General features: G+C 48.2%; 3 protein-coding genes across 5 annotated transcripts; 1 reads left to right on the top strand and 2 right to left on the bottom strand.

The window, feature by feature from the left end:
- Positions 1-66: 66 nt before the first annotated feature.
- apc2 (APC regulator of WNT signaling pathway 2) lies at positions 67-18,826 on the top strand. Its single transcript, XM_084547514.1, has 13 exons — positions 67-222; positions 858-948; positions 1,582-1,939; positions 2,076-2,184; positions 2,341-2,451; positions 2,586-2,660; positions 9,886-9,975; positions 10,357-10,750; positions 10,843-10,941; positions 11,151-11,290; positions 11,621-11,815; positions 12,250-12,464; positions 13,011-18,826. The coding sequence occupies exons 1-13, from the start codon at positions 82-84 to the stop codon at positions 18,559-18,561; spliced, it is 7,569 nt and encodes a 2,522-aa protein (XP_084403640.1). The 5' UTR covers positions 67-81; the 3' UTR covers positions 18,562-18,826.
- On the bottom strand, positions 4,388-6,794 carry LOC311490157 (uncharacterized protein). Its single transcript, XM_084547515.1, has 4 exons — positions 6,101-6,794; positions 5,867-5,963; positions 5,734-5,771; positions 4,388-5,184 (listed from the first exon to the last, which is right to left on the bottom strand). Exons 1-4 carry the CDS (start codon positions 6,654-6,656, stop codon positions 4,625-4,627), a joined length of 1,251 nt encoding a protein of 416 aa, XP_084403641.1. The 5' UTR covers positions 6,657-6,794; the 3' UTR covers positions 4,388-4,624.
- Positions 18,827-23,121: 4,295 nt separating the features above from the next.
- cUnh19orf25 (chromosome Un C19orf25 homolog) lies at positions 23,122-25,103 on the bottom strand. 3 transcript variants are annotated; one of them, XM_084548880.1, is made up of 3 exons: positions 24,813-25,103; positions 24,184-24,338; positions 23,122-23,750 (listed from the first exon to the last, which is right to left on the bottom strand). In XM_084548880.1, exons 2-3 carry the CDS (start codon positions 24,323-24,325, stop codon positions 23,569-23,571), a joined length of 324 nt encoding a protein of 107 aa, XP_084405006.1. In that variant the 5' UTR covers positions 24,326-24,338; positions 24,813-25,103; the 3' UTR covers positions 23,122-23,568. The 3 variants fall into 3 exon arrangements, with proteins under 3 accessions (XP_084405006.1, XP_084405005.1, XP_084405004.1); XM_084548879.1 differs by having other exon boundaries at positions 24,829-25,102; XM_084548878.1 differs by having other exon boundaries at positions 24,845-25,101.
- Positions 25,104-25,328: the final 225 nt, after the last annotated feature.

Below are 25,328 nucleotides of genomic sequence, written 5' to 3'. Positions count from 1 at the left end.
TTTGAATGAATGAATGAATGTCAGGCCTGATCAGACTGCGTGTCCTGTGTTCTCCTGCAGGAGGCGCTGCAGACTGTGAAGATGGCCAACACCGTGGCTTCCTACGACCAGCTGGCCCACCAGGTGGAGGCGCTCCGCAAGGAGAACTCCCACCTGAGGAGGGAGCTAGAGGACAACTCCAACCACCTGTCCAAGCTGGAGACGGAGACGTTCGGCATGAAGGTCAGAGAAGAACCTCAGACGACATTTATTTAATCAAACCAGTTAAAGAACCAGAGCAGCTCTGATAAACCTCTAGATGTTAATACAACTGTAAACGCTGCTCAGAATATTTCTAAATCAGATTTTAAACACGTGTACATGTACTGTATATATATATATATAGATATATATGTAGAGATGTTTGACCCAAAACAGTCGACAGATCAGACTCATTCATTCGTTCATTAACGTTCATAAATCCAAGGGATTAGTTCCTGTGAACACTCAGACGCTGGGTGACCGGTCTGACAGTGATTTGTTAATTAACAGTTTGATCAAATGTTCCCAGAGTTTATTTAGTTGAAGATTATTTCAGGATTATGTTTCATTCAAAGCGACATCTGAAACAGAAGCATCAATAACCTGTATGAATAAATCAACCACCACGGACACAGTCACGTGTCCAGATGCTGAGAACAGCTGGATTATCAGCTGATCTGGATTTAAGTCCAGAATCAGGACACGGACAGAGGCTGACGTCCAGCTTCAGACCAGGTGGAAGAACTTTTATCTGTGTGAGGAGAGAGAGCTGCTTCCTGTGGTTCGGCTTCAGTCTGAGGAGGATTTAACTCTGTGGCTCCTCCTCTTTGATGCAGGAGGTGCTGAAGCAGCTGCAGAGTAAACTGGAGCAGGAGGCAGGAACTCTGGCTTCATCTGGGAGGAGCGACGTCCTGCACCAACTCAAAGGTCTGAGCCATGATTCACCCACACAGAGATTCACCCACGCAGAGATTCACCTCCAGATCCTGATGAGGACTGAGTCTAGGAAACAATCTGTAGAGAGTCAGATCCACCCAGAATCCATTAGCGTCACCATTAGCATCTCCTCTGTAGCTTTTCACCGCTGCTGGATAATACATGGACAGAGTTTGTCAACAAAATCAGGTCAACTGTTGTGATAGCATAGCATTAGCATTAGCTTAGCTTAGCAGAGCTGTTTCTTGCTGGATGTCTCTTCTTTGGAGGCTGAGATTCTTTTTATTATCATTACTGAACATCTGATTGTTGTGACTCTACTGGGACCAATTACCGCTAACGAACTCAATTAGCTAACCTGATTGGTTGCAGCTGCTCAGCCTCGTTATGACACGATCCCGTTAAACAGACGATTAATTAGTTCGTCTGGATCTGAATCTAATTAAAGAGTCAGAGAAAATAATCCTTTTAGTTTGGATTAGATTCACTGTGAAGATGAAAAAAAAAGATGATGAAGGATTTAAACCTTTGAGGCTTAACGTGTCACAAAAAATGTATTTACTCAGGATAGTTGATCTGGAGTCTCTCTGTCGGGAACTGACTCATTTAACTCCGCCCCCTCAGAGCTGCACATGGACCTCACCAACTACTACGAACTCAAACACCAACCTCACAACCTGAGGCTGCTGACGGGCGGCCTGGGAGGGGCGGGGCCAGGTGTGGGCGGAGGAGCGGAGCTAGACGACCACCTGGCTCTGCCGGCTTCGTCCCGCTCCTCCTCGTCCTGCTCCATGGCGGCGGGGGGGCGGCCCAGGAGCCCGCTCAGAGCGTCGTCCCGTCAGAGCGCGGCATCCGGCGGGGAGTCCGCCAGCGTCATGCTGCCGCATCACTTCCTGGACGGAGCCCCGCCCAGAACGGCTGTGATCAGCGGACCCGATGGACGACTGAGCGACCATCACCTGGAGGAGCTGTACAAGGAGAGGTGAGATGGAGTAGTGGACCAGGGGGGCCGAGGGGGCCAGGGGGGCCGGGGGGGCCCAATAGCATCACCTTTAGATAATAAATACGTCCACCTGCTGGAAGTTTCCTGACCTAAATGTTTTCTGACCCGTCTGAAGGAACCTCCTGCTGGGGGAGATCGACTGGGAGGAGAGAGAGCGCTGTTGGTACTTCAGCCAGTTGGAGGCGCTGTCACAGAGACTGGCCCAGTTACCACGCATCGACACAGTGAGAGCACACTTCATTCATTCATTCATTCATTCCTTTTCTAAAATGACTAACATCAGAAATAAAGAAGAACTTTACAGCTTTTTCCTAAATATGGATGACCTCAGCAGCTCTGACCTCTGACCTCTGACCTCTGACCTCTTTGTTCTGCTCCAGTTTTCTCTGCAGATGGATCTGATCCGGCAGCAGCTGGAGTTCGAGGCCCAGCGTGTTGAGCTGCTGATGAAGGAACGCTTCGGCACCAGCGAGATGGTTCAGAGGACTCAGGTGAGACGTTCACAGGCGGCAGGAAACACCGGCACCTGGACGTGGTTCAGACGGCGTTGTAATGAGACGGAGACAGATGCTGGAGCAGACACAGCACATCTGGATGTGTCTGAGTGTGTCTCTGTGTGCTGCAGGGTCGTGTTGCTCGTCTGGAGCAGCTGGAGAAGGAGCTGCAGGAGGTCAGAGGGAGTCAGGAGAGCCAGCTACAGGTCAGACACTTGACCTTTAACCTCCACACACACACACACAGGTCACGTGGACACTGCCAGAGGCGTGATTGGTCAGTCTGGAGGCTGCTTTAAAACCTTTAAAACTGTTTTAGTGAGAAACTTTGTTTTGGGTTAAATCTTCAACTAGAATAAGATCATTAAATAAATAAATGTGACTCTGTTGTTCAGGGCCGATCCAGGCGTGTTTAAAATGATCTGATCTTTATCAGACTTCAGCCAAGAATTATCTGTAGTAGTAATTTATTCTAAGGGTGGCTGGTTAGCGTCAAAGCTAAACAGAATCCATGGAGTCCACTCAGTCAAAGGCTGAACCCAAACAACAACAACAAACACTGAACGTTTAAAAGAAGAGAAAAGTTTCCTGGAGACAGCGTCAAGGAGAAACATCTTCCAGAGAGGGTTAGGGAGTTTATGGCAGCGTTGGATGACCAGAACATTTCTGGAGTAGAGAACACAAGGTACCAGCTACCCTCTCCACACTACATTAACTTTGACTGAAAGATTTATTGGACAGAATCCAGTCCACTCTAGGAGAAGACAAGGAAGACAAGGACAGACTTTAGGAAGACACAGGAGACCAACTCTAGGAGAAGACAAGGAAGACAAGGACAGACTTTAGGAAGCTACAGGAGACCAACTCTAGGAGAAGACAAGGAAGACAAGGACAGACTTTAGGAAGCTACAGGAGACCAACTCTAGGAGAAGACAAGGAAGACAAGGACAGACTTTAGGAAGCTACAGGAGACCACCTCTAGGAGAAGACAAGGAAGACAAGGACAGACTTTAGGAAGACACAGGAGACCAACTCTAGGAGAAGACAAGGAAGACAGGGACAGACTTTAGGAAGCTACAGGAGACCAACTCTAGGAGAAGACAAGGAAGACAGGGACAGACTTTAGGAAGCTACAGGAGACCAACTCTAGGAGAAGACAAGGAAGACAAGGACAGACTTTAGGAAGCTACAGGAGACCAACTCTAGGAGAAGACAAGGAAGACAGGGACAGACTTTAGGAAGACACAGGAGACCAACTCTAGGAGAAGACAAGGAAGACAAGGACAGACTTTAGGAAGCTACAGGAGACCAACTCTAGGAGAAGACAAGGAAGACAGGGACAGACTTTAGGAAGACACAGGAGACCAACTCTAGGAGAAGACAAGGAAGACAGGGACAGACTTTAGGAAGACACAGGAGACCAACTCTAGGAGAAGACAAGGAAGACAAGGACAGACTTTAGGAAGCTACAGGAGACCAACTCTAGGAGAAGACAAGGAAGACAGGGACAGACTTTAGGAAGCTACAGGAGACCAACTCTAGGAGAAGACAAGGAAGACAAGGACAGACTTTAGGAAGCTACAGGAGACCAACTCTAGGAGAAGACAAGGAAGACAGGGACAGACTTTAGGAAGCTACAGGAGACCAACTCTAGGAGAAGACAAGGAAGACAAGGACAGACTTTAGGAAGCTACAGGAGACCAACTCTAGGAGAAGACAAGGAAGACAGGGACAGACTTTAGGAAGACACAGGAGACCAACTCTAGGAGAAGACAAGGAAGACAGGGACAGACTTTAGGAAGCTACAGGAGACCAACTCTAGGAGAAGACAAGGAAGACAAGGACAGACTTTAGGAAGCTACAGGAGACCAACTCTAGGAGAAGACAAGGAAGACAAGGACAGACTTTAGGAAGCTACAGGAGACCAACTCTAGGAGAAGACAAGGAAGACAAGGACAGACTTTAGGACGCTACAGGAGACCAACTCTAGGAGAAGACAAGGAAGACAAGGACAGACTTTAGGAAGACACAGGTATTGGATAAAAATAACTTATCTTTAGTTTTATTAATAACAAAAACAACAGTAGCTCTATTAAACTTCACATTTCTGTAGATTATACGTTGAGCAGCGTTTGTCTGATACAGACTTTAGTTGCAGGACGACGTTGCTTCACTGCAGCAGGCGCTCCCAGTCCAGCTCCACCTGACACAGCGACACCGAGCCTTCATAGGCCCACAACCAGAACCCCGGGTACAGAGGCTCACTGAAGGTGGTGGTGAAGGTGTGGAGGTGGACCATGGCGTCCTCAGAGACGCAGTAGAAGGACAGAGATCCAGAGGCCCAGTTCAGGTAGACCCCGACTCTACGGATGAAGGGTTGAGGCGAGGAAGACTTGAACCTCTTGTTGTTGTAGCACGGCGTGTAGCTTCCCTCGGCGCACTCCAGACTCCAGGACCGGTCGTTGTGTCCCAGCAGACATGTCTCCGGGTCCCCGTCTCTGCAGATGTTGTTGTAGGTGACGCCAATGTCGACGCCGCCTCTCCACGCCACCTCCCAGTACACAGAGTCCAGCAGCCCCTCCCTGCACAGGACCTGAGGGCAGCACTCGAACCGCTCCGGGTGGTCCGGGTATCGCTGGTCCTCAAAGACACGGGTCACCTTCCTGTTGCCTTCAGACAGATACAGCTCCATGTTGGCGGTGTTGGGGTCAAGGGTCAGGTAGCAGGCGACTGGTAAAACAAGGAGAGAAGCTGAATGGATGAAACTAATGGTGGTACTACAGATAATAAACATAATACAGTCATCTAGTAGTGACAGTTAGCTTAGCATTGCTATGTAGCATGCCTTGGTGACTGGTTTCCCTGGGGAGTTCCATGTGTGAACAACATGGAGGAAATCTCCATCTTCTTCTGGATTGTATAATGATCACAATGGTAGAATGTGATGATGTCCAGGAGAAATAAAATGTCCAAAGGTTGAATTGTGTGTACGTTGCCTCCTGTAGTGGAATCAGGAGGATTTTGTAGCCAGATTCCCTTTCAAGAGGTAAAAACCCAACGTGGAACACTTTGGGTTCTTTGGTTCTCCACATGTCCAGATGGAGAGTGGGCCTGGTTCTATTGTTACTAGAACCTTTGTGGTATTTCTCTAAACTCTTGGTCCAGTTCTAGTCAAGGGGTTGCTGAATGAGTTCAGAATGATATCATTGCTATCAGGGTGTTTTCAGACGTTCATCAGACTCAGGACCATTAAATAAAACAGAAGGTTTCAGATCTTACAGTTTTTTATTGACCACTCGTCTCCTCCCAGTCGATCTCTGCAAGAACAGAAACAAACACAACACCAGATAATCAGCCACGTCTCAGTTCTGTTTACGCTTCAGACGTCTCAGACTGAACCGGTTCGTCTCACCTGGCGTCGCTGGCGTCTCTCAGGCTGAATAAGTCGATCCCAGAGGACAGAGGAGTCTCAGAAGATGCTTCGTCTTCAGCCCCATGTCTCTGACCTGCTGCAGAACGAATGAGACTGAACTCATGAAGGAAGTCGACACTTAAATTATAAATGTCTGAGTGGAGCTGGACCGTCTCCAGGATGATGGACAGAGTCAGGATAGAGACGAGGACAGATGTGATGTTCTCTACTCACCTGGTTGTGTTGTGAAGCTCTTCCTGCTCGCAGACATGTCTCTGTCTCCATCCTCTGGTTTGTTCCCTCTGACTCTCAGGGAGTTGCTTTTGTCTCTGGTGACTTCCTGAATGTCCTCTGGTGTTTGAGACGTCTTTAAAAGGTTTCGGTCTCTTCTGAACAGACTGTTTGTCGTCTCGTCTGTCCTCTCAGCCTTGGAGGCTTTTATTTTGAAGGTGTTGGAGGAGGACTCGTCCTTATTGTCTCGTCCGATCCTGAAGACGCTGGAGAGGTCGTCTTTAAGATGACTCAGGTCGTCTTTGAGCAGGGTGAAAGGGTTGATGGGTTTTTCTGTCGACTGACTCTTTGTGTCTTTGTCCTTGAACACTCTCAACACCTCGTCCTTGAACTGGCTCAGGTCCTCTTTGAGGAGACTCAGAGGACTGATGGACCGTCTCAGGAAATCCTTCAGCTGAACGTCTTTACCGTTACCGTCCTGTGGCTGCAGGTAGTCGTCCGTTTGTGTTTCCGTCTCGCTCTGATCATTTTCTGCTGAAGCGTCGTCGCGGTGACTCATGGTGACGTCTAGACTCCTGGTCTGTAATCAGATGTAGAGTTAGTGTTTAGATTAGACCTCCCCCCGTCTGACTGCTTCCTCCTGGACGGGTTAGAGACCAGGTGCATCATGGGACGGACTCAGTGGAAGAGCTGCAGGAAACAGACGTAACCATGACTACCACGATAAGAATGTGATGAAAATGTTTAAAATAACAGTTTTATTTTAGTAGACAAGACAAAAAGACGGCCTTATATGACCTATACTGCAGCCGGCCTCCAGGGGGAGCTCCACGTGCTTTGAGGAGTCGTCATGGCGTCCACTGGTTCTACAGACTGTGATCAGTCCAGATAATGACTTCTTGTCATGTCCCTCGTAGAAGCCCCTCCCCCCGCCTCTAAGTCTGACCAGAAGCTCCTCCCCCCTCCTCTAAGTCTGACCTGAAGCTCCTCCCCCTCCTCTAAGTCTGACCTGAAGCTCCTCCCCCCTCCTCTAAGTCTGACCTGAAGCTCCTCCCCCCTCCTCTAAGTCTGACCTGAAGCTCCTCCCCCTCCTCTAAGTCTGACCTGAAGCTCCTCCCCCTCCTCTAAGTCTGACCTGAAGCTCTTCTCCCACAAATATAGAAAAACTGAGGATCCAGACCAGCGAGCGTCTGGCTCCAGGTTTTCCTCCACGGGGCCCAGGCTGGACCCGGTGCTAAGAAACAACATGGAGCCCCCCAACAAGACTGAACCAGAAGGTTTTAAATGAAGCCGGAGTCACATCTAAACATGTCTGAACAGCTGATTCAGTTTCAACACAGCAAACGTTCATGTCGAGGCTCGTTCAGAGTGAATCTGTTACTCACAGCCGCTTCACTGTCTTCATTTAAAGCCAGACAGTCTGAACACGTCCTCCGTCCTCCGTCCTCCGTCCTCTGACTCAGACTCAGAGCTGTAATCTGCGTCTCTGTCTTTTTCAGCTCGTCCTGTTTCTGGTTGGACAGGTTTGTCTCCATATTTCAGGATCAGCTGATCTGTTCAGGTCTGGTTTCTTCCTATGAATGTTTCTGCTGTGAATGAAGGTGAAGTCCCTGACGGGCCCCTGTGGCCCCTGTGGCCCCTGTGGTCCCTGTGCCCCCTGATGGGCCCCTGTGGCCCCTGTGCCCCCTGACGGGCCCCTGACAGGCACCTGATGGCCCCTGTGCCCCTGTGGCCCCTGACGGGCCCTGTGCCCCTGTGGCCCCTGTGGCCCCTGTTACACATCAGTATAATAATGGTTCTGTTGAATGAAGCCTCAGAGGGCTGTAGATATTTCTTTATTTCCAGCTGAGGCGACAGAGAACCGTTCTGCTGATTCTTTAGAACTTAAAGAACGTTAAAGTTTCAGCCTCTGAATGAATCACGTCTCCTCTGTCTCCATCTCTGCAGCTTCAGCTCGTTGCTGTGCAGAGACTCCAGGGTTTTTTACGCCTCTCAGAGCTGCGCTGTGATTGGCTGTTGCCAGGCTGCAGGGTTGGCACTGAGCGAGCGAGAGAGAGAGAGAGAGAGAGAGAGAGGGAGAGAGAGAGAGAGAGAGAGAGAGAGAGAGTGTGTCTCCATGTTTGCTGTGAGAATAACAAGGAGCTGGAAACATGGCCGCCACAGAGACGACCACACGTCTGCTGGGTTCATTATTTAGTCTTTTTATTTTTATATTTAATAAATGTCTAATTATTATGTTTGAAAAGTGATAAATATATATTATTAGATGTAATAGGTTTTCAGTAATTATTATAAGGTTTAATATTTTTAATCAATATTATATAGTTTTTAAGAAGATAAACCCACCACCTGGCCAAATAAAGGTCCCCCTCTAGTATCTGGTTGGACCTCCTTTATCTCTGATTCCAGCTCATTCTCTGTATCATTGTTTCTATAATCTTCTCCAATGTCCCCAGATTTATTTCCATCCAGTGTTTCATTCATTGTATTGATGATGGAGAGTCTGACCACTGCACAAAGCCTTCTCCAGCACATCCCAAAGATTCTCAGTGGGGTTCAGGTCTGGACTCTGTGGTGGCCAATCCATGGCAGTGTTTATGTTTAAGATTATTTTTATAGTTATTGTTTCTAACCATGATTATATTTAAAAACTGTAAATACTTTATTATGTTTGGGTTTTTTTAACGAATCTTAATATTAATCATCGTGGTCTGGGCCAGTCGGGCCAATCAGATCGCGTGGGCGGGGCTTAATGTGGTGATGGACAGGAGGGTAGTCCAGATGTTACCAGATTCTGGTTCTGAGGGGACATGTGGTCCTGGTGGTGGCACCCTCTCTTTGTCTGCAGTCTTCGGCTCACTTCCCTCCCCGAGGCGTTGCCATGGTGACAGGATGTGTGTGTCTGGGGTGTGTTGACTTCAGGAGAATGAAAACAGAAACAGTTTATAACTTTCACTTCCTGTTTCATGAAACATCTGAATGAACAAAACACAATTAGATTTATTACTGATGCTCTGAACCTCCTCCTCCTCCTTCTCCTCCTCCTCCTCCTCCTCCTTCTCCTCCTCCTCCTCCTCCTTCTCCTCCTCCTCCTCTTCCTCCTCTTCCCTCCTCCTCCTCCTCCTCCTCCTTCTCCTCCTCCTCCTCCTCCTCCTCCTCCTCCTCTTCCCTCCTCCTCCTCCTCCTTCTCCTCCTCCTCCTCCTCCTCCTTCTCCTCCTCCTCCTCCTCCTTCTCCTCCTCCTCCTCTTCCTCCTCTTCCCTCCTCCTCTTCCTCCTCTTCCTCCTCCTCCTCTTCCCTCCTCCTCCTCCTCCTCCTCCTCCTCCTCTTCCTCCTCTTCCTCCTCCTCCTCTTCCCTCCTCCTCCTCCTCCTTCTCTTCCTCCTCTTCCCTCCTCCTCCTCCTCCTCCTCCTCCTCCTCCTTCTCCTCCTCCTCCTCCCCCTTCTCCTCCTTCTCCTCCTCCTCTTCCTCCTCTTCCTCTTCCTCCTCTTCCTCCTCCTCCTCCTCCTCCTCCTCTTCCTCCTCTTCCTCCTTCTCCTCCTCCTCTTCCTCCTCTTCCTCCTCCTCCTCCTCCTCCTCCTCTTCCTTCTCTTCCTCCTCTTCCTCCTTCTCCTCCTCTTCCTCCTCTTCCTCCTCCTCCTTCTCCTCCTCCTCCTCCTCCTCCTCTTCCTCCTCTTCCTCCTTCTCCTCCTCCTCCTCCTCTTCCTCCTCCTCCTCCTCCTCCTTCTCCTCCTCCTCCTCCTCCTCCTCTTCCTCCTCCTCTTCCTCCTCCTCCTCCCCCTCCTGCAGCTGTCTGGTGCTGAGAAGCCTCCTGCTGGTGAACCAGAGAACAGCAGCTCGTCGTCAGCGGGACCAGAAGCTGCAGACGGAGGCAGCAAGGTGACGACACCATCAACATCTTTTATCATTAATTATCACTAAAACGTCAACAGGAAGTAGACAGAGCAGATATAGTCCAGAGTTTATAATCTAGACGCGCTGGCCACTTCATTAGGCACGGCAGTGACTCTAGACTCCATGAAGGTAGCGGTGAAGTGGTCCGTTGGCAGGTGAAGACCTGGGACAGGAAGCTCATCAGGTGTTTGGTTTTCACCTTAAAAGCAGTGAAATGATTATTTCTGTAATTGATCAGCGAATCAGACCAAAGGATCGTCACTAGAGTTGTTTCCATAGCGACCTGTGAGGCTGAGCAGCTAACTGAGCATGTGCAGAAGGACTTTCCTGGTGTCAGGCTGTTAACAGCGCTCCGTCCGTCCTCAGGTGGAGATGGTCTTCTGGCTGCTGTCCATGCTGGCCAACAGAGACAAGGAGGAGATGTCTCGGACTCTGCTGGCTCTGTCCAGCTCTCAGGACAGCTGCATTGCCATGAGAAAGTCCGGCTGCGTCCCGCTGTTGGTTCAGATCCTTCACGAGGCTCCTGGTGGCGGTGGCGGTCCTGGGGAGACGGCGGCCGGAGGCTGCAGCCGCGAGGCCAAGTCCAGAGCGAGCGCTGCCCTCCACAACATCATCTACTCCCAGCAGGACGAGGGCCAGGCCCGCCGGGAGATGAGGGTCCTGCACATGCTGGAGCAGATCCGGACCTACTGCGACAGTGGCTGGGACTGGATTGAGTGCCACGCCGGGACCCCTTCACCTGGAGGAACCAGAACCACAGGTGAGCAGGAACCCGAGGGAAGGAACTGAACTTCTGTTACCTCTGGAGTTGATGGTTCAGACGTTTCTTTATGTGGTTCTTCTGCCCTGCAGATATTCCTGAACCTGTGGACCCTCAGATCTGTCAGGCCATGTGCGCCATCATGAAGCTTTCCTTCGAGGAGGAGTACCGACGAGCCATGAACGAATTAGGTTTGTTGCCTCTTAGTCCCTAGACTGCTGGAGGTGAGTCGCTCTTAAAAAGACCAAATAAATCAGGACCATCTCCAGAACCCTATTAATGATCCCAGGACCCCTCAGGTTCATCTGGTGGCCTGTTAGGTGGGCCTGACCTGTAGTTTGGGAAGCACTAGACTACTTTTTCCATCTGTGGAATAATGATTGTGTATTGTTCCTTCCAGGTGGTCTGCAGGTGGTGGCTGATCTGATCCACCTGGAGCAGGACATGTACGGGATGCAGAACGACCCCATCAACATGGCTCTGCGCCGCTACTCAGGGATGGCGCTCACCAACCTCACCTTCGGGGACGTCGTCAACAAGGTAGAGATCAGCGAATCAGAGCCTGATGCTTCACATGGGATCATCAGCAGTCGCACAGTTTATGGATTACAGGGACAGTTGTTGTTTTTAGCCTGGCTGTGTTACCAGACCAAGAGAAAATAATGTTTAGTAATCTGTGAAGGACACGGTCTGTTGGCCGATTTAACTTAACCTGAAGTCTGAATATTTTATTAAGACCAGGTGTCAACACAGGGACATAGAGATGGACAGGTGAGACCAGGTGTTGATGTGAGGTCTGAACCTCTGATCCACCCCACTGACACCCTCCGATTCTTCCTCCTCCTCCTCCTCCTCCTCCTCCTCCTCCAGGCCACCCTATGCTCAAAGAAGAGCTGCCTCCAGGCTCTGGTGGCCCAGTTGGCCTCCGACAGCGAGGAGCTTCATCAGGTGGTCTCCAGCATCCTGAGGAACTTGTCCTGGAGAGCCGACATCAGCAGCAAGAGAGTCCTCCGAGACATCGGCTCAGTGTCTGCACTGATGACCTGTGCCCTGCAGGCCACCAAGGTACCAAAAACAAACCAACCCACAGAGAGGAGTTTCATTTCTTATAAATCTGAAAACCTTCAGTGGGCTGATGTGATTGTAGGGTTCTTAATCACAGTCTGGTAACTCTCTATCTGGGTTTCATTCTGATCCAGAGAATAAAATACCTCTTCATCAACAGTCCACCAGCCAATCATTTCCTGAAAAACGCTTTGAATCTTTGAAACTCTGGTGGAGACTGATGTCAGCTTATCTATTATTTCTACTCTCTACGTTTACCTGTAACTGATATTTTCTCCATTTTGTGAATTTTGTTAGTTTCAAACTGTGTAGGACAAACTTGTTAACGTCACCTGTCACCTAATTTATCTGTAAATTCCTCTGGACATAGAACACCTGTAAAACACAGAGTCATGGTGGAGGTTGTTTGTGTTTCTGTTTTGCCGGTTCTGCAGGAGTCGACGCTGAAGAGTCTTCTGAGCGCTCTGTGGAACCTGTCGGCTCACAGCATCGAGAACAAGATGGCGCTGTGTTCGGTGGACGGCGCTCTGGGCTTCCTGGTGAGCACGCTGACGTACCGCTGTCAGACCAACTCGCTCGCCATCATCGAGAGCGGAGGGGGGATCCTCCGAAACGTCTCGAGTCTGGTCGCCACGCGAGAAGACTACAGGTGGGTTTGTGTCCGTCCAACGCTTTCTGTTAGAGGACAAAGATCTTCTTTTAGCATGAAGGCTAATTCTTCTGAGTGGAACTGGAGGTGATTTGTAGTTATCTTCTTTCTCTGCGTAAATTCAGCTGTGGTGAGAAGAAGAAATTCTGACATGATGTTGATAGTTAGCTGAGTTAGCTGGTTAGCTGCAGCTATGTGAAGCTTGGTATAGATGGAAAGAGAAGCTTCTCTAGTGGAGCTGAGGTCCATTTGTCTCTATATCATGTTAAATGAATTTGTTACGCTGCAGTTTAACTGAGATTAATCATTCAGATGCTTAAACATCAACACTAAAATAATATGTGACATTCACAGAAAACTATAATGAAAAGAATAAGAACCAAAAAGATTTACAGAAAGGAACCAAGTATATATATAAAATATTTCAGCGTGCTTGCTGTCAGTGATCTGTACTGAAATGAGAAAAACATCAACAGCAACATCTACAGTGTTTCAGGCAAACGTTATTGACGTGCTGTTTTATTTCCTTTCTTTCTTTCTTCTCAGGCAAATCCTCAGGGACCACAACTGCCTCCAGACTCTGCTGCAGCACCTGCGCTCCCACAGTCTGACCATCGTGAGCAATGCCTGCGGGACTCTCTGGAACCTTTCAGCCAGAAGTCCAAAAGACCAGGAGCTGCTGTGGGACCTCGGAGCAGTTAGCATGCTGCGCAACCTTATCCACTCCAAGCACAAGATGATAGCCATGGGCAGCGCTGCAGCTTTGAGGAACCTCCTCACAAATCGACCACTGAAATATAAGGATACTGCAGTCGTATCCCCCGGCTCCTGCATGCCCTCCCTCTACATGAGGAAACAAAAGGCTCTGGAGGCGGAGCTGGATGCCAAACACCTTGCAGAGACATTTGATACCCTTGAGAAACAGAGCCCCAAACACCTGACCCTTAACAAGCCGCTACGGCACATCGAGAGCCTGGCAAAGGATTATGCATCTGATTCAGGTTGTTTTGATGATGACGAGGCCCCGAATATCTCCAGCAGTCTGGACACCGGCAGCTTCTCCATGTTGTCCATGTTTCTCACCAACTCCAACTTCCTGCAAAACCAGCCACGTAAGAGGGACAGCGAACCAGAGAGAGACATGGACCCCGGTCAGACGACTGAGAAGAGACACGCCCCTTCTGATGATGCCGTCTCAGCTGCTGCAGAGAAGTTAGCAAAAAAGATCACCAACACGGTCGCCAAGATCGACAGATTAGTGGAGGACATCACCATGCACACGTCTTCTGAGGACAGCTTGAGCCTCAGCTCTGAGGACCACCTGGCAGACTGGCCTTACGGACTAGATGAACTCAACGAAGCCCGGGCCAAGTCTTGCTCTCCCTGCCGTCTCTCTGATACGAGCAGCTTGGCCCACAGAGATCGCCTCAGCAGAGCTCACGCTCTCTTACGCCTCAAAACCGCTCATACCAGCGTATCGACAGACAGTCTGAACAGCGGCAGCACCAGCGACGGTTACTGCGGCAGCAAAGACCAGATCCGACCTGCGGCGAGAACTACGACGAAACAACAACGACCCAATCAGCTCGACCTCAAGGTGGCTCATCAAGAGTACCTTAATCTAGGGAATGGTGGATTTAATGAGTCTGCGCAGCAAGATATTCCAGAGAGAGATTCTGTTGACAACAAAGACATGAAAGCTCTAGAGCTCAGCTACACAGATACAGAAAAGAACCAAGACCCACAAGTACAAACGCCTGTCAGTGCATCCACTAAAATGTCCTCTGACGTCAGCATGACCTCAATTAAACTGTCACCGTCTTATCAACAGGTCCCACTCATTCAGAGTGTGGCCAAATTTGGTGTAGCAAAGACCACCATCAATGTCCAGGCTGCCCAGGCAATGAGGAGGCAAGCATGGGTACCTACTGCCATGACGGGGGGAAGTATCACCAAGTTCTCTCCAATGACTTCAACCAGAAGTCCAACCATCGGGACGATGGAGACGGTCCAGAAATACTCTGTGGAAAACACCCCGATCTGCTTCTCCCGTTGCAGTTCACTGTCCTCCCTATCCTCAGGGGACGGGGCGCTGGATGGACAAAGTGAGAACGAGCTGGAGAGTGACTCGTCGTTAGAAATAATTGAGGTGGAAGATGGAGAGGTGGTGAAGAGGACGGAGGAGGATGAAACCTTGGAGGATCTGAGCGACAGCCAGCTGCTGATGACTGACTCAAAAACCTTCCCCAGCAAAGAGACGCATCCCATTGAGATCCCCTGTCCTGCCAAAAGAGAAAAGGTTTTCCTCAGGGGAGCTTCTCCAGCAATACTAGAAGACAGATCTCCATCCAGTTCATCTGAGAACTACATCCATGAGACGCCGCTGGTAATGAGTCGCTGCAGCTCCGTCAGTTCACTGGGCAGCTTTGAGTCTCCCTCTATCGCCAGCTCAATCCAGAGTGATCCCTGTAGCGAGATGATTGACGGAACAATTAGCCCTAGTGATCTTCCAGACAGCCCAGGGCAAACCATGCCTCCTAGTCGAAGTAAAACTCCATGCTGCGTTGAGTCGAATGGACCAGAATCCCAGACCACAGGAATCGCAGGTCAGTGGGAAAACAGTCTACGAAAGTTCATGGAGATCACAGACTCCAAAGAGAGGTTCAACCTTCCTCCTGACCTGGACACCATGATCTACTTTACTGTGGAAAAACCCACTGAGAACTTCTCCTGTGCTTCCAGTTTGAGTGCTCTGCCTCTGCATGAACACTACATACAGAAAGATGTGGAGCTGAAACTGACCCCCCTACTCCAGCAAAACGACAACAATCTCGCTTTCCCTGATGAGGATGAGCAAGGACTTGACAATGGGGAGCGATACAGTGAGGGCAACTCAGACGACGACATTGAAATCTTAAAGGAATGCATCAACTCAGCAATGCCCTCCAAGTTCAGAAAAGTGAGACCTTCCCTGATGACAACCATCTCTCCTCACATTCTGAATTCCCAGATCCGAAAACAAATACATCTTCCGGTTTACATGATGCTGCCAAATGGAAAAACCCAAATTTGTCATGGCAGGAGAATTGTCATCCCACAAAAAGACCTCAAATTGGATGATTCATCCTTTACTGATTCTGCTGAAGGTACGCCAGTCAACTTCTCCAGCACAACATCCCTGAGTGATGAAACACTTCAGTATCCAGTGAAGGACAGAGGAGCTAAAGAGTGCACCGCTAAAGGCATGAACAAACAGGAAGTGATTGACGATGAGGCAAAGAGGATCGAAGACTTGAGGATATTCTCACACTTCCACAAACCCAACAGGATGAACTACCCACCTGAGATACAAGTGAGCCGAACAACCAAACATGTCGTCCCTACTCAGAGGGTGCTGATGCAGAGCAAAGAAGTCGCTGATAGAGTGGCAAAACAAAAGAATCGTGATCATTCTCCTAACCAACAAAAGAGGTGGCAAGATCAAGGCCCCGGCAGGAAACTGGAACTTCCTATCATTAAGCAAAACACAGAAGCTAACCTCAATGTGGGGTCACAAAAAGGAAAAACGATGTTTCGACAAATGACACATTCTTCAGAAGACAGCAACAGCTTCTACGATGAAGGAAATGAAGAGATGAAACAAATGAGTAGAAAACAGATGAGGGAAGTAAGAAGAAATACTCTCTCCCAAAGCATGACAAATATTGGACGGACAGATAACTGCCAACCAAAGCCCAGGGGGTTTAACAGGATCAAACAGAATCTGATGAAGGATGAAGCGCTGGCATGTTACTCACTCAGCTCCTCTCTCAGTTCACTGAGCGATGCCGAATATGAGGATCATAAGTCACAGGCTCAGCAAATCTGGTACAAGAACCGGCACAACAAAACTCTGAATATGATGCAGCAATCGAAGCCTGTGACCATCCACTGCCAGTACGAAGAGCAAAGTTCACCGAGCTCCGTCAGTGTCGACTCAGAGGATGACCTCCTTCAGAAATGCATAACATCTGCCATGCCCAAGCAGAGGAGGAAGCTGGCTGCCAGGAAGAAGAAAGCTGAAAACTCTCAAAAACAAAAGCAGAAGGCCTTTGACGTGTGGGATGTGGACGAGGAGATGGACAGTGATGACATGGCGTGGGATAAAGATTCAGACCTGAATAGTGTTGAATGGAGAGCCATACAGGAAGGCGCTAATTGTGTCGTCACTGGTCTCCAGGCGTCAAAGTCTCAAGACCCGTCCTCCGAAGAGACCGAGTCCGTCCTGTCGTTCATGTCAACGTCCAGCTTTACACCCAAAGAGAGAAAGTTTGCTAAAGACAAAAAAGCAAATAAACCTTTGGACTTCGCTCAGCGCAAGCCAGTTCCAAACTTACCCGTTGTTTTCAGAGGCAGGACAGTGATCTATACCCCCAAGAAAGAGACAGCTCCGTCACAAAGACCTCCTCCTAGAAAGGTACCAACCAAGACAGATGCCCCAAAGAACCCAGACCTAGCTCAGCACAGATCAAAGAGCCTCCATCGACTCGGCCGCCCCCAGGACACAGAACTGTCTTTGCCAAAGAGAAGCTCTACTCCACCTCCAAGGATACCAAAGAGTTCGTCCTCTGGATCCTCTCAGAGCTCTACACCATCCAAACAGTCACAGAGGAAGATTACATCCCCAAATCAGACAAATAAACCCATCCAGAAGAAGAATGCCACGCCAGTTAGTGTCCCAACAGCCAGTAGTCCCCCGGAAAGAAAGGGACGCTCTCCTATTGTGAATCAAAATGAAAAATCCCCGCCACCTAAAACTCAGAAGTCACCTGTGCGAATCCCTTTTATGCAAACTTCAGCCAGGCAGTCCAGACCTCTGTCACCTCTAGTAACTAACCAGACAACCAACAGACAAACAAATCAGGTCAATGGGAAAAGGGTGCTGCCGCCCAATCGATTCGACTTGGTCAGGATGACTTCTGTCCATTCTAGCGGCGGAGAGTCTGATCGCAATGGATTCATGAGACAGCTGACGTTTATTAAGGAATCAAAGCCCATGCTAAGACGTGACAGCTCTGCTCGCAACAACCCAGGATCTCAAAATGGATCCCCCCGCAGAGCAGTTCCTGGAGCTGCAGCCGTCTTCCTTTGCTCATCACGCTGTCAGGAACTAAAGGCGGTGGTACAAGCCCCGAGAAGGGTCCAAGTAAAGAATCCAGGACAAGCACAGCAGCCCCAGAGGACAAACCCTGGCCTCCAGAAGCAGACCACTGCCCTCTCCAGAGCAACATCCAGTGAAAGGGACCTATCTGCAAGACGCCCATCCAGGAGAACGAGCTCTGAAAGCCCATGCAGGGTGGCTCAGCGGAGCGGACCCGGCAGAGTGTCCAGTGTCAGGCAGCAACTGGACAAAGACACTTTTAAACGCCACGCATCATCGCCGAGCATAAACGTACTGAGCAGAGTGACCAGCCGTTCCTCCCTGCGCTCCTCCTCATCCGATTCCAGTGGAAGAGCAAAAAGTGAGGATGATACAAAGAAGAAAGGGCAGAGATCCTCATCTCGGCTAAACGACGGAGTGACCTGGAGGAGGATCAGGGACGAGGATGTTCCTCAGATCCTGAAAAGCACTCTGCCGGCCAATGCATTACCTCTGGTGCCTTCTCCTGAGGGGGAAAAGCCAAAGCCACTAGCTCTTCCAGGAAAGCTGCCAACCATCCTACTTGCATCTCGCAAGACGAGTGACGCAATAGTCCAGACGGAAGATTTTTCAAATAATAAGACCCATTCGAGCACCTCTCCAACAGTGGAAACTAGTCTGGGGACCTCAGAGGAAGTAGCAAGACTTACCCTCCTCAGAAAGATCAGCTCCACCTCTGGGAATAACCTCCAGGATGGAGATTCAGATGGATCACTGCGGAGCCACAGTACCGTCTCCACAGGGACGTCGGACAGTCACGTGGGCGGAGTTGTCACTTTCCGCCAAGGATCTCCGAGCAAGGCCGCCCGAGTCACACCATTTAATTACATCCCCAGCCCAATGGCCTGCTGCCCGCAAGAAACACTGAACCAAGCAACCGGATTCAACGAGAAGTCAGGAGAAAAGAGTGAGTCGTAGAGAATGAACATAGATCGCTCCAGAGTCAAACTCAGCACTCAGACCGACGGACATGCAGAGTGCTGGGCCCTTTACCTCGGGTACTGACCCTTTATTTACCCCATTCACTGTATTCAAGTTTTGTTCTCTGGACAATTAACCACCGCTTCCATTTACCCTTCATAAAGAGTTGGATGTATGCATTGAGGCTGTTCTGACCTGAACGGACCACCAAGAACTTTTAGAGATGCACTTCAGAGGAAACTCTCTGACGTGAAAAGGAGGTGCATCTTTTTGTACTTTTTTTGTATTTGTAGAATAATCATTGCCTGGTAGAAATGTAGTGAAAACATGAAGCAAGAGACAATGAACTTGAACTCAGCACATAAACTACCATCAGTCTCCCTGATATAATCGACAAAAAGAACAATCTTATGCAAACTTCAGCCTGAGAAGGTACAAACTGTGGCGGATCACAGGACACAACTACGACGAGATGTAAAGTATTTTTAACATGAAATACATCAACGTTCTCAATCCTTCACCACTTCACCACCCAACTCATCACGTCATCCCTTCCTGTGGCAAACACAGCCCAGTAGGTGTCAGGAATACGTTTGTGATGAAATATTTTTCATTTCTGTAGCACGACCACTTTTATTCCAGTTCAAAAATGTCTGGTAACATCTAGATTTCCTTATGAGGCGTACTGAACCAATACTTCTGCATCACCTGAATAGTTCTCCAACCAATCAGAGTCACTCTTCTCTCCGTCACCACATTAAGCCCCGCCCAAACGATCGGATTGGTCCGAGGAATCAGTTCTTAATGGAGATACTCCAGAACAACTCTCCTCCACAAACATCTGTAGGCGGAGGAACTCGGTCTAGCTTTCAGGCTAGGGACGTGTGTGACTACTGTTACTCTTCTGTCCCTCACCACATAAACCCCGCCCCCAAATGATCTGATTGGCCCAGCAGATAGACCAAAATGAATCTGGTGGAGAAACTTCAGTCTGGATTCCAGGATCGTTTTAAACTTTGTTTAGTTCTTTTACAACAACAACTCTACGTCTGTGACGTTTCTATATTTGTCAGTTTGCTGACATTTTCAAAAAGGTGATCATTCTACTAGTTAGTGTGTAAAAGATATTAATGTTCCTCGTATCTTGTCCACACCATTAAATTACACAAGAGGACAAAATATTAGGAACCACCACCATAAATATGACCTGGCACAGCTGAAGTTTTAGATTTAAAATATTGATCTTGTGTCGTTGCAGTAAACTGTCCCACAGACTGAATGTACGCTTCATCACAAATGTTTCCTTTGACACCAACCGGACTATTTCACCCTCACAGAAAATATTATAGCAAATCCTCTCACGGTCCAAACCTTGGACTGAACCGTAGAATGGACGACGCGTCTTCACTTCCTCCCATTGGTCAAACTGCTGACGCTAGTATAGAGCTCCCCCCGGTGGCGGGCTGCAGTACATGTCCTCCATGTCAGGGGGAGGGATTAAAGTAAACATCACATACGTTCTAGGTAGCTAATATAATGCTGAGTCCTCCAGGTGGAGACGTGTCGTCCATGTTTTCTGTCAGCTGATCCTGGTTCAGTCTCTTAGTCAGTATTGTAAATAACTTGCAGATATCCAGACGCTCCCTGACAGCATGCTCTTATATTCACTGGCTGTATACACACTCCTGTTAACTGGTAGCCGGACCACAGCGTTCCTAGCCATCTGTACTCTTGTGTCGCGTAGATTTATAAAAAGCTACGAGGGATCGGCATCACTGCAATGACCTCCGTCTCTTTGCCGCTACGACCTGACGGACGGCGGCTTTGAGTGGACGGACGTGCTGTCCTCTGGACGTCTCTATAACGTGTTAATATCTGCTTAACTGTGTTGCTGTAAAAGTAGTGATAGATGGAGAAGAACATAAAGACAATAAATATTCTCTGTAGTTGTTCCATCACTCTTTAATGTGCGCCTGCAGAGCTGGATGGAGCCGAGTTAAACTGAGATTATGAGGCTGTTTGATTTTTATTCATTCATAAAAAATCCCAAAGCATGTTTTAAATAGATAGAAACCCTCAGAGCTCCTGGACGCAGCCTTCAGGTCACGGTCTCACAGCGACACTCGTCCGTTGGATTTGGGCTTCAGGTTTACAGAGTTGGAGAAAAAAGTTGAGAATATGTCGAACAGACCTGAAGCAGAAAACAAACATTTTAAGAATCGACATTCTCAGTTTTTCTACGACTACTAATCTGATTCAGTATTATATAGATTTAATTTGATTATTGAGGTTTTGGACAATGAATGGTTTCTGAGAACTTGAGTCTTTTGGAGGTAAAACCACAAACAACTCTGATCCTTAGACGACTCTTTAAAGCAAACTAATCCAACATTTCCTGGTTCCTGCTCCGTCTCCTTGTTTTACATGAAGTTAATATGAATATGTTTTGGTTCATCGTAGACTGATGATAATGAAAGTCAGTGCTCAGCTCTCGTAAAGCAGAGTTTGAAAGGTGGTTTTATTTGAGCTTCAGTCTTTAGCGGAGGATTAATAATCTGTATCTGAGTGTTTGAAGAGACTGACTGAAGGTTTAAACCGGAGATGAACATGTCAATGAGACCGACGGGGGAATGTTCCTGGAGGTTTGTCAGCGTCTCTTTGTTCGGCCTCGATGTCTGGAGCATGAACGTCGACTCGGTCGCAGCCTCTGGAACCACGGAGTGAAATGTGTCATTATTAATGTCTTCATCCAATAAACAGTGGCGTGTTTCCTTAAACCAGAGTCTCCTTTTATTCACACAGACAGTTTCAGTGGTTTGGGTTAAGTATGAAGAGACGACCAGTCTATCTGTGACACTAGAGATAATGGATTAGCATTTAGCTAAATCTGTCCATGCATGTAGTTCCTGGAATGAATCCATCCTCTTTTCTCTGTAATGTCTGATCCAACCGTTCAGAGATCTGTTGATCCAGACTGGATTCACATTAAACTGGTCTGAAAAGAGAAACACTGATAAAATGAACCCTTTAAAACTGAATGACAGGAAGAGGAGCCATAGAACATGTCTGCAGCATAGACTGTATAAAGAGCTCCCCCTGGTGGCTGGCTGCAGTATAGATCATAAGCTCCACCCCCTCCATGTTAGTGGGCGGGACTTAGGTCAAACTAAAACACTGAAATACATGTCAAATCATTTTTTTTCATGCATGGTTTCAGTCATTTTAGGTAGTTAATATAATGTTGATGAATGTTCAAGAGTCAGTTTTGTTGGATGAGTTCCGTTTTAGATATTTGACGCTATAGAAACATATAACATGAATATAAAGCAGTCCTGTAGGACCTGAGAGTTGTAAAAAAAAAATAAAATTAATAACATGTCCAGTGTATAATCCAACATCTCCTTGTACCAGGTGGAGGTAGAGCAGAGCGTAGTATTAATTAAACTAAAACATGAGTGAGTCTGGAGGAAGTGTGGGCGGGGCATCAATATCACGGCTCCACGTGGCTCCGCCCTCAGACCGTACTGATCAGACTCTGGATCCAAACTCACAAGATGGCGCCGCCCGTATCCCCGGGAACATAGAGTCAGTTTGACCAATGAGAGGAAGAGGAGACGTGGCGTTCATATTTAATAGGCGCGTTCGACTTCATGCAGGTCTGTGCAGATCTGACTTGACGTGATGCATGCTGGGTTGTCATGCTCATAGATCTCGAATATGATTGGTTAAAATGAACTTGTTCTACCCAGCATGCATCACGTCAAGTCAGATCTGCACAGATCTGCATGAAGTCGAACACGCCTAAAGTCTATGGTCTGCAGGTCTAATTGAAAGGGGGCGTGGCTATAAATAGGAACCAATCTTACCTGGACAGGTGTTCCACCCGGAAGAGAAACGATGCACGAGCTACGGACAATCAGTTCCTATTAAATAATAAACAAATGGAACCATCGATGGAAAGAAGATCAGATCATTTACAGGATGAGAAGACGGAGAGGAGGAGGAAGAGGAGGAGGAGGAGGAGGAGGAGGAGGTATGGTTTCTATGGCATCATTAATGTAGATGAAGTGAAGAGCTGTTAAAGCTGTTTATTGAAATGACTGAGGTTTAATATGAGCTGGTGTTTGTCAGGATTCAGTCTCAGAAACATGAAACATCAATGATGATGCAGAAAAACAGTCTGAGTACGATCCTGGAGGAATGAGTCCAGATGACAATGAGTTAAAAGTGACGGCAGTAAAATGAACCTGGAGGCTGGTGGGACGTCCTGCTCCGGCTGCAGAGGAGCACACTCTGCTGGGGTCCCGTTAACGGTGTATGAGGCGCTGCTCTCTACAGCCGGGACGGTGTCGTCACGGTGATGGAGTGAATCCTAAATGAAGCTCTGAACTGACGGGACATGTTCTGACCCGTTTCTAGTTTTAAAAGGTTTATTGTTAGTTTGACTAAAGATAAAAATGACTCAGACGTGTCTGAGACTAAACCAGAGACATTAACTCTGGTTCATTCTGCTGCCAACGTTTCTATTTGTGACTTTAATCAACAACAGTCGAGTCCTTCATCTGAACATTTAATCATTTAATAGACACCAGTAGAAACGTGGTGGATGGAGAGTAGAACAGTTTCAATCTTCTGCTGGTTCAGGAACACAAACCTCCGACTTTAAAGGAAAACAGTTTGACTTTTCACTCCACATTAATTCACTTTAAACATTAATCCTTCTCATTCAGAACACTGAACAAAACTAACACCATGTCCTTCACGCTGAAATGTTTTCTTTTAAATGAAATAAATCGTTGATCTCTGATTGGTCAAGAGGACGGACGGACGGAACAGCTGGTTGTTGGTTCAGTCTCTGTGGTGCATTCAAGGACACGGTCACAGTCGGCCTGTTGAGTGCCATGAGCCAGAAAGCTAACATGATGCTAACAGAGCGTGTGACTGACGACTGTCTACGCCACACTGTCCCATTAAATCATCTGGTTTGTCCGGATTCAGATTCAGTCAGAGCGCTTGACCTTTGACCTCTGCCACGTCACAAGCCAGCTTCTCCCCCGCCGCCTGAAGCTCCTCCCTCTGCCGCATCAGCCGAGCTCGAGCCTCCTGCAGCTGCTCGTTCAGCTCCAGATACCGACGACACTGCTGGAACCGGAGCTCGGCCTCGCTGTCCGCCGGCCGGGACGGATCTGAGGAGAGAACAGGAAGTAAACGACACGGAACAGGAAGTAAACGACACGGAACAGGAAGTAAACGACACGGAACAGGAAGCAAAAGACACGGAACAGGAAGTAAACGACACGGAACAGGAAGTAAACGACACGGAACAGGAAGTAAACGACACAGAACAGGAAGTAAACGACACGGAACAGGAAGTAAATTAATTGGAGTATATTAACTACCTGAAATTAAAGTGTCATGGAAAAAAATAAACTATTTGACGTGTATTTTAGTGTTTTAGTTTGGCCCAGGCCCCGCCCACTAACATGGAGGGGGTGGAGCTTATGACCTATACTGCAGCCAGCCACCAGGGGGAGCTCCATCTTTATACAGTCTATGGTTCAGACAGAATGATGCCGACTGTGTCCCAGAGGGGTGTCCCCTCTCAGACTCTGGACTCACCTTGACCAGTTTTTTCCAGAATACTGAAGACCGGGTCGTTGGGGGCGGCTTTGCTGATGTCCTCCAGGATCTGGTCCACAGTGGGGGGCTCAGGGCGGCTGGGCAGCACCACCCGTTTCTTACTTTTAGAGCCGATATTCATTATGGCTCCTTAACTGACAAATAAAAGAGAGAGAGAGAAGGAGTCGAACATCTGGACTCACTGATCTGACCCTGGAGGTGTCCTGGGATAAAACCACAGACTGAGTCCAGGAGTCAGGATGAGTCCAGGAGTCAGGATGTGATGAACATGTTCATTAGTGGACTGGTTTGTTGTGGTCCCAGATTCAGACACGTCTCTGTTAAACAGGACTGAACGCAGACATGTCTCACAGCCCGTGGAAAGGAAGCCCTGACGACTGTAAGAATGAGTTAGAAGCTCAAATAAATCTCGTTATTTTTGCCTCCGATTGGTTTTATTCTTATTTTCTCAGACTGTTTAATCCCGTCTTCTGTTTTAGCGAGAACAACATCTTACCAGAGCAACATCTTACCAGAGCAACATCTTACCAGAACAACATCTCACCAGAGCAACATCTTACCAGAACAACATCTTACCAGAGCAACATCTTACCAGAGCAACATCTTACCAGAGCAACATCTTACCAGAACAACATCTTACCAGAGCTGCTCCGTCTGGGTGAAAACCTCCGGGACTCTGTCCTCCTGTTCGGCCGCTCTGTCGCCGCTTGAACCGGATTAACGGGAGGAAAACACGGAGACCTCTGCACCGACACGACTCCAAGCTTCCGGATAGACGCTAACTGTGACACGTCACGGCGTCAGCTGCAACGTCATTACGTCGGTGACTATTTTTAGAGATGGACGACACGATGAGAAAGAAAACCTTTTTCTCCTCCTTTGTGTATTATTATTATTATTTCTATATGTCGTAAAATGGTTTGTGTCAAGTATGATTTTAATTCTTAGAGACTTTAACATCATTTTGTTCTGAAACACTGGAGCTGAACAGTTTGGTTTGTGATATAAACAAGTAGAGACAGGTCTGTTAGTGTCTCAGTCCATCATGTCCTGTCTCTACATCATGTCCTGTCTCTACATCATGTCCTGTCTCTACATCATGTCCTGTCTCTACAGTCACTGAG

This window comes from Chelon labrosus (genome assembly GCF_963514085.1).
Source record: "Chelon labrosus genome assembly, chromosome: 7".
Lineage (NCBI taxonomy): Eukaryota > Metazoa > Chordata > Actinopteri > Mugiliformes > Mugilidae > Chelon > Chelon labrosus.
This window is presented reverse-complemented; position numbering and strand designations above follow the sequence as displayed.

Excerpts from the sequence above, each read along its gene's own strand:
- apc2 (XM_084547514.1), top strand. The coding sequence starts at position 82 with ATGGCCAACACCGTGGCTTCCTACGACCAGCTGGCCCACCAGGTGGAG. Across the intron at positions 223-857 it reads CGGAGACGTTCGGCATGAAG|GAGGTGCTGAAGCAGCTGCA; the intron begins GTCAGAGAAGAA and ends TCTTTGATGCAG. Across the intron at positions 11,816-12,249 it reads GTGCCCTGCAGGCCACCAAG|GAGTCGACGCTGAAGAGTCT; the intron begins GTACCAAAAACA and ends CCGGTTCTGCAG.
- LOC311490157 (XM_084547515.1), bottom strand. The coding sequence starts at position 6,656 with ATGAGTCACCGCGACGACGCTTCAGCAGAAAATGATCAGAGCGAGACG. Across the intron at positions 5,964-6,100 it reads GAGCTTCACAACACAACCAG|CAGGTCAGAGACATGGGGCT; the intron begins GTGAGTAGAGAA and ends TTCGTTCTGCAG. Across the intron at positions 5,772-5,866 it reads AGAGACGCCAGCGACGCCAG|AGATCGACTGGGAGGAGACG; the intron begins GTGAGACGAACC and ends CTGTTCTTGCAG.
- cUnh19orf25 (XM_084548880.1), bottom strand. The coding sequence starts at position 24,325 with ATGAATATCGGCTCTAAAAGTAAGAAACGGGTGGTGCTGCCCAGCCGC. Across the intron at positions 23,751-24,183 it reads TCTGGAAAAAACTGGTCAAG|ATCCGTCCCGGCCGGCGGAC; the intron begins GTGAGTCCAGAG and ends TTCTCTCCTCAG.